This window comes from Montipora capricornis, chromosome 7 (genome assembly GCF_036669925.1).
Source record: "Montipora capricornis isolate CH-2021 chromosome 7, ASM3666992v2, whole genome shotgun sequence".
In the NCBI taxonomy this organism is placed as follows: domain Eukaryota; kingdom Metazoa; phylum Cnidaria; class Anthozoa; order Scleractinia; family Acroporidae; genus Montipora; species Montipora capricornis.
Genome location: NC_090889.1, coordinates 27,896,394 through 27,903,893, shown reverse-complemented (window position 1 = coordinate 27,903,893; position 7,500 = coordinate 27,896,394). Strand labels below are relative to the sequence as shown.

General features: G+C 40.0%; 2 protein-coding genes across 4 annotated transcripts in view; both read left to right on the top strand.

Annotated features, from left to right (window-relative positions):
• LOC138056764 (uncharacterized) overlaps positions 1-7,500 on the top strand; it is a 19,091-nt gene that overhangs the window by 11,513 nt on the left and 78 nt on the right. For both annotated transcript variants that reach the window (XM_068902652.1, XM_068902651.1), the window contains exons 5-10: positions 561-729; positions 990-1,251; positions 3,921-4,148; positions 4,491-4,748; positions 5,142-5,342; positions 5,550-7,500. The exon at positions 5,550-7,500 is cut by the window's right edge and continues 78 nt beyond it. In XM_068902652.1, coding sequence (XP_068758753.1) covers positions 561-729; positions 990-1,251; positions 3,921-4,148; positions 4,491-4,748; positions 5,142-5,342; positions 5,550-5,915 — 1,484 coding nt within the window. In that variant the 3' untranslated portion in view covers positions 5,916-7,500. The remainder of the gene's footprint in view (positions 1-560; positions 730-989; positions 1,252-3,920; positions 4,149-4,490; positions 4,749-5,141; positions 5,343-5,549) is intronic.
• Positions 6,829-7,500, top strand: part of LOC138056760 (fibronectin type III domain-containing protein-like) — a 28,571-nt gene continuing 27,899 nt past the window's right edge. The window contains exon 1 of one of the 2 annotated variants that reach the window (XM_068902637.1): positions 6,829-6,967. In XM_068902637.1, coding sequence (XP_068758738.1) covers positions 6,884-6,967 — 84 coding nt within the window. In that variant the 5' untranslated portion in view covers positions 6,829-6,883. Of the gene's footprint in view, positions 6,968-7,242; positions 7,366-7,500 lie in introns of those variants that run through there. The other variant, XM_068902638.1, reaches the window with a different exon arrangement.

Below are 7,500 nucleotides of genomic sequence, written 5' to 3'. Positions count from 1 at the left end.
AAACTAATCCTCACCTGACCCTAATTTTTCTCTAGGCTTAATTTAGAAAGCAAAAAAAAGTTTCCTCAATTCATCTGGCCGCGGTTGTTCAAAAGCCGGTTAACACTAATCCCAGTTTAAAAATTAACCAAGGAGTTTATTTCTCTTCTCCCAAATGCTGTTCAACGCTGATATTCGGCAAAAACTTTACATTAGAAGAAGTCAATCTTGAAAAACAAAAATTAGCAAAAGAAATTTTCACCAAAAAGTTGAAAACATGAAACAAATGTTTAAGCTTATCCTGGATTAAGTTAATCGGCTTTGGAGCAACCGGGCCCAGAGTGTGTATTCAACCTAGGTAAAATGAAGACCACCACTGAGTTAACCTAGGTAACAACGGACTCCGAACCGGCGAACGGACTTTACCGGCAACATATACGCACCTTCGTTACCAGTCCATTTTAGCGGTCCGTATTGCAATGATTTCGGATCGTTCAGAGAACCAATCAGAATTTTCATTTTCACCTCGGACCGGTTTGCCGATATAATAATAGTGTATATTATTTTTCTCTTCATTTTAGGAATATACGATGAACGATTTGCCAAAGTTCTCCTACATTCAGGATTCTTCGAGCATTTGTCAGAAGATGATAACAAGACTTGGAAAGAGATCCATCTTTTAGACGTGACACCCTTTTTCAACCGATCGCTTGTACAAAATATCGCCAAACCGTTGCTTAACTTGCTGGAGTATGTTTATTATATTCCTATCCATAATAATTACAGGTGACAGCCGTCCTTGAAAAGAAAAACTCCACGTTATTGTCAGATAGCCCCCACTTAAGGTCGAAAAAGTTCAGTTGTAGAAAGTTCAGACCAGAATCAGAGGGTATCAACTGAAACAGCAAGATTAGGCTGGCAAAATCACGAGGCTCGTGTCGGGGTTACCCCCGCGGAAACGACGATGACCTCAACAAACGAGACTAAAAATAATTCATTTTTCTCCAAAGGTATCTCGAAGACGAGCACTTTCAACACTGCCCAGATCAAAGAATTTTGAACGGTCTCGGTAAACTTCCACTTGGAGCTGTCTATTTTGATCATACTCAAAGGGACCCGAGTCAGGCTGCGACACACAAACTTCCCACTGGTGAACCTCTTAGCGGCCCTAAGACGTACGAGTCCCTGATGAGGTATTTTACTACTCTGGAAATCACACCACTTCAGTTGCGAGAAGAAGCGGTTAAGAGGCTTGATCAACTATATGAGGAGGTAAATAAATGTGCCGTTCCCTTTTATGAAGACTGAGACATTATTGAAATAGAGAGGTGTTCAAACGCGTCCAGTGTAAACCCGAGCCCTAAGTAATTGCTCTGTCTGATCGAAACAAGGTGACAAAAGTCAATTTATGCAAGCCTATGCAGGTTTATGCAAGCACAAAGGTGTCTAAAAGAGATAATTGCTTAAATTGTCTAGATAAGTGCGGGAAGCACTTCCCTCCTTCGATAGGATTACATTTGAAATACCAGAAACCCATAAGGGTTGAAACGTGTAACGCGCGTTCACAACTTCCGAATATTCAGTGCGAACTGATTGGTTGAATGTTTCAGTGCTAAGTACCATATTTGGAAACCCCTCGCTCTTGTTGTTCCAAATATGGTACTTAGCAAATTGAATATTCGGAAGCTTGTTTCCCAGCACACAAGGGGCCGTTACACGTTTCAAACCCTTATGGATTTCTGGAAATACTTAAAGAGCACGAAACTGCAGGGGTGGTTTCACGTTTGCTGGCTCCTCCCGCATTGGTTGAATAGCATCTGATATTAAAGTTGATCACATTTCTCAGCCATTTTAAGCCATGTTGATCACCAAGAGTTCATGGGCTCTTGTAATCACAAATGTTACCTTCAGAACTCAACGAATTGTTTTGCGCCTTAACCGTTGTTTAACTAAGAAACTAAATATTTGAAGCAAGAGCCGATACAACGTAGATTTGATTTTAGTGGTCACTATGTTTCGGCTGGCCAAACCAGCCTTCTTCAGGTACAATGAGAGTTTACATTGAATTGCTTGTATGTACGTATATATATAGTAAATGGATGTTGACGTAATACTGGAAAAAATGTGATAAAACATGGCAGTTACAACGATTTTGAATTCAATTACTAAGAGTAACGGAAAATAACGGAAATCACTCTAAATAATAAACTGAAATCTAATACGTTTCTTCGCGGATATTAAGACCGTTGGGATCAATTGTCCTGCCTTTTGAAATTAAAAAAGCTTCCCTGGCCTTACGGACCGAGTCTCTTTTAGAAAATATTTTTTCGATCGGAATTAACTAAGACCTGGTGTTTGCGCGAGACACTACAACCTCGTTTTCAGGGTCTCTCTTTTCTGCCTCCTTTGTCTTAAGGAGGCAGAGAAGATAGAACCTGGGAACGAGGTTGGATACGGTATTGTATGAAGTACTGAGTTGCCCTATGGGATATGAACTATGGAGTATGATGAAGTATCCTGCCCTATGTTGCTGCGCGTAGATTTGCCAGAAAATCATGTCTTTATAGCAATATTCACAAAAATCTGACTAGATCCCCCGATTGCCAGACTTTAGTTTGCAGTAGTCGAGTCTAAGGAAAAAAAAATTGTGTAATTGCAACTTTATTCATTTAATTCAATGAAAGGGAAGGATACCAAAGGTTATCCTTATCGAGGGTATTCGCCTGCAGCCGGATTTAATTGACTGAGAATCGATTTTGATGAGGGAGGAAAACCGGAGTACCCGGAGATTAAACCTCAGAGTTACCTATAGATTGAGTAGACTGAAACTCAGTCTACATATGACCCGCGGCTAGGGTTGAACCCGGGTCACAGAGGTCGGAGGCGCAGTCGATGACCGCTAAACCACTCTGACTTCCCTTGGTAATAATGATAATGATAATAATAATGATAATGATAATGATGATGAAATGATAATGATGATGAAATGATAATGATAATGAAAATGAAATGATAATGATAATGATAATGATAATGATAATGATGGTGATAATGATGATAATAATCATAATCATAATAATAATAATAATAATAATAATAATGAGCCCAAAGGGGCTCATCGGACAGCTAAATATACTTGGAATGGCACATGACCTTGACTGCTGCTGCAAGAGGCATGCATACTGGGATCTAAAAACAAAATAATTATGCAAGACTGATTGTAAGGCTGTGAGGATATATATTTTTTGTTTGACCAATATTTCGTCAGGCATGTTTTCGACTACTAAAGAGATGAGACAAATTCCACACTACATTGACTGTAACTCAAAAAATCTTATTTACAGGATACACTGTAGACGCTGCAACAAAACAAACAATACATAGGAGAGACAAAACGGAGACTTAAGGTGCGTTTACACGACAGAGGAAAAAAGACACGGGTCCGATAAAAAGTGGAACGGTTCCAATCATTTTTTGTAAAGGAACAGAAGAAGAAGAAGAAGTCGATCAGGCCGTGCCTGACGAAATATTGGTCAAACAAAAAATACATATCTTCACAGCCGTACAACCACCCTTTCATAATTATTTTGTTATTAGTCTAAATATTATTTGCTGGTTACATGTCCCAAGATCTGGCACTTGTAAGATTTGTTCAGCTGACCCTTGCATAAAAAAACTTCTGCGAAGAATCCTGGAAAGGGAATGAATTGAGGGATTGGGACATGAGATGAAAAAGAGGTCATTTGAGGCCGCGAGAAGTGGCCTGATGCCTTTGTTATTCCAGCCAAAGCTGGGTTGAAAAAATAAATTAATTAATTAATTAATAATAATAATAATAATAATAATAATAATCCGGAGTACCCGGAGAGAAGCCTCATGATGATGATGTTGAAGATGGTAACCATGACAATATCGATGATAATTTTGTTTCTTATATTTAGGCAGTGGATATTGCGAAGATATATACCAGTCAGAACGTAAATACTACCGCAATCAGTAACTTCAAACTTGCCCTGCAGCATGCCAACATGTCTTTTAACATCGAAGCGTTTCCTAGGAACGAGAGTGACGAAAAAGCCTTTAGACTTTGTGTGGACGATAAAAGTGCACGGGCATATTGCCCCGAACGATGGAGAGCCATGCAGGACTGGATTGCCAACACTAAGAATGTGAGTATGACTAAACTTTGATTGAGGGTTTAATGGATAAAAATGGCCCACAAGGTTCTTCTAAGTATTGCAAGGGTTGTGCTAGATATATACACTCATCCAGGTTGAATTTTGACTGTGAAGAAAAAGTTGATTGTTCAGGGTGGGGAAAGAAATTCAGAGAAACATGAATTATGCTAAGGAATTTTAATTAATGTGACACCATTATCAAAATCAAGCGAATAGCAAAGAGGAACGCAGGGGAAACTTGGGTGTGTATTATATCTGACAGATCTATCTCTCTCTCTTTAATTAATGACTTGAAAAGGCAGTTTTGACCTCTTTTAATATTTATCTTTTTAGACCATGAGCAAGAACATCAGACCAATTCTTGACCCACTATTCTACGCTGACGGAGCTAAAAGGACAATACCTTCCTGTCCAATGGACGTGGTCCCTTTTTATAATCCATACACGAGTTTTCACGCCTATCATCCAGGCAGCAAGGACTGCAAAGTCAAGGCTACACAGGCATTGCCTTTTTTCCTTGACAAATTCGGGCCGAAATGGACTGAGTACACCACCACTGCGCATGAGCAATTACCAGGGCACCATCTAGAGGTCAGTTGTACTGAAAAGCCTCTTCCTAAATTACGTCATTCAGTCAGTGGGGACTAATCAAAGTTACGACTTATTTGACTTGCCAACAACTTTCTGTAACCAAGTAGTTCTTCAACTAGGATTGAATTTACCAGGACAACCCAGCCACTCTAACAATTCGCTTTTTCTCTCAGGCTTGTATCTAGACGTACGACTTGAGACGGTTAGTTCGAAACGACTCTTGACGAGCTCTCTGCATCTCTTCCTGATGATAAAAAGGGCTCGCATTCGTTTCCCGAGAGGCGCATGGATACAATTGCCGCGTTTAATGAGTTTATGTTGGCCATTTGTCTGTTTTTGGGTTACAGAAACACAATTGCAAACCAATACATTTAATGTTTCCCTTCATCGCAGGTTCAAAGTTTCGAAGAGCTTTTTCGAGATGATTGTAATGATGCGATTCATTGGTTGGCGAAACCCAACTTTTTTCCGGCCATGACAGATGGCTGGGCCGCTTATACCGAGGGGGAGTTGTTACCAAAAAGCACAAGACTTTACTTAAACATTCTTGACAAGAGCTTGCTACTGCAGAAATACGGCATGATATTTTATCAGGTAGGATGAATTATTTACAATTTGCAGGGGTTTTCGTTTTAAAAAAATGCTTCGTCTTGCTTCCTCCGAGTGTCGGTTCCACTGAACAGTAATCTCAAAACTGATTGATTCAAAGAAAAATTGGTATTTCCGCTGCTGTTGTCAAGATTCATGAAATTCAATCCAGTTTTGTTCAACGAATTTTTTTTTCCTTTTGTCCTTTGGCAGATTTTATATGCTGTACGAACCATTGTGGATATTGATCTTAATTGGAGAGGCGAAAACATCCAACAGGCGCAAAAATTGTACAACAAGTATGTCTGGCTAGGTGACCCAGACTTCGTTGAAAAGGATTTGGTGAGGTACTTCAGCTTTCCCGGTATTGCGACGAGTTACGTGATTGGTCAATTGAACATCGTGCGCATAAGAGACCTGGTAAAGACAGAGCTGGGTCAGGATTTTTCGTTGAAAGATTTTCATTACGAGCTCCTTCGCCAAGGGGAGTATCCGCTGCCCTATCTGGAAGAGAACATGAAGGCTTACATTGCTTGTCGGAAGAATTCGACCCAAGTCGGCTGTGAAGAGTTTTTCTAATCATCCTAAAATGTCAAATTAATTGAATCCAGTGCGGTGCTGTTACATCAATGTATTCATGCTGTGATGCGCTGGAATATAAATGTCGTACAAGCTCTCCAGTTTTATGTCATGCCTCTTGTTAGGGTATTAGGTGTGCACGGGAACGAGATAATTTATTGACTTGAAAATAAACGTGTGCCCTATTTCCCTTCGATTCCTGTACTAACTGTTCCCATGTATGAGCCTTTTGCCTGGGTGACTGTCGTGTCTGTCGTCCCTCGTCTAACTTCTTTGACGGTCGAACAAGGTCAATGTTCACTGTTCTGTGGGTGATCGTTTAACCAGCAAGGTTATGATTCTATTACCTTTCATCGTTGTTTAGCAGAGCGATAACTGAACTGTTAACTCTGAGGGAAAAAAAGTCCTGTGGTGTTATTATTGAACGTAAATGGCGGAAATCAACGCCTCACGATTTGACTTTGACCTGTCACGCCCAGCTGTTATTGGTGAAGTGTGGGACTGTTGCCAGCTTTCGCAAGGTGGTCTTTTTTCGAATTTGGCGATGAAACTGTAAACCTTATATAACATTTCAAAATGAAAGCTGCCTAGCATTATTTACGTGTGATGTGACACACGTGAATCGTTTCTCGAACATGAACCTCAGGTTAACTTACTTCTGGAAGATAACACGTCTACGTTCAAGTTTGCTCTCAAACATGTGCTCATATTATTTGTCTTTGGGGGCCTTCTAAAGCAAACGCCTCAGGCATGAAGACCATAAAACATTGCGAGAACGGCGGGTCTCCTTTACCAATGCTTTGTTTATGTTACGGTACTTAGTAAACTTATTGGCAGTATCGTTTGAGACAAAGCAGTCTTCTTTCAACTGAATCCTATCAATACCGTGATCTTGTCAAAACATCGTTTCAGACATTTTTCGCACAGCACGCAAATTATGTTTATAATGAACTTCCCGCATCTGTTCGATGCTTCATATCTTCGGACGCTCTCCAATACTTCAGTCCCCGGCCAATCACTCGAAGGCGTACTACTGGCGTAGAATTTTCAAGGTAAGAAAAAAAATCCGAATTCATACAACCTTAAAAATTCTTACCGTTCAACACGCGCATTCTTTGTACGAATGAGTACAATGACTCTATGGCATTTTTAAACACGCGCTTGTTTTGGTTTGAAACTATTGATCACGCGACCGTTCCTTGGGAAAAACAGAGGATGAGTGATTCTAGACTCATTATGTCTTCTAAAGGTTTTTTTAACGCGTTTCCTAACACCTACTGAACTCAGCAGCCGCGCTGTAGCTTCATGGTAGGTGGGATTGCGTTTGTACAAACATCACAGTTCAAGAGTGTGATAAAACGCAGATTTCCACTGATGGCGGAATAATAACTCCGACGTTTGTATTTGATTTGAAACCTGACTCACTGTTATGAAGCATTTTTTCGTGAAGGTACCACCAAATTTCTTTCCTTTTTTCAGTTCAATTTTCCTATAACATTGCATTTAAAGCCACTGCACACTTTTGTTGACTGTGTAGATTATTTTTTAAGCGAACGTCCTTGTTTGGGGCGAATTAAGTAAGCCT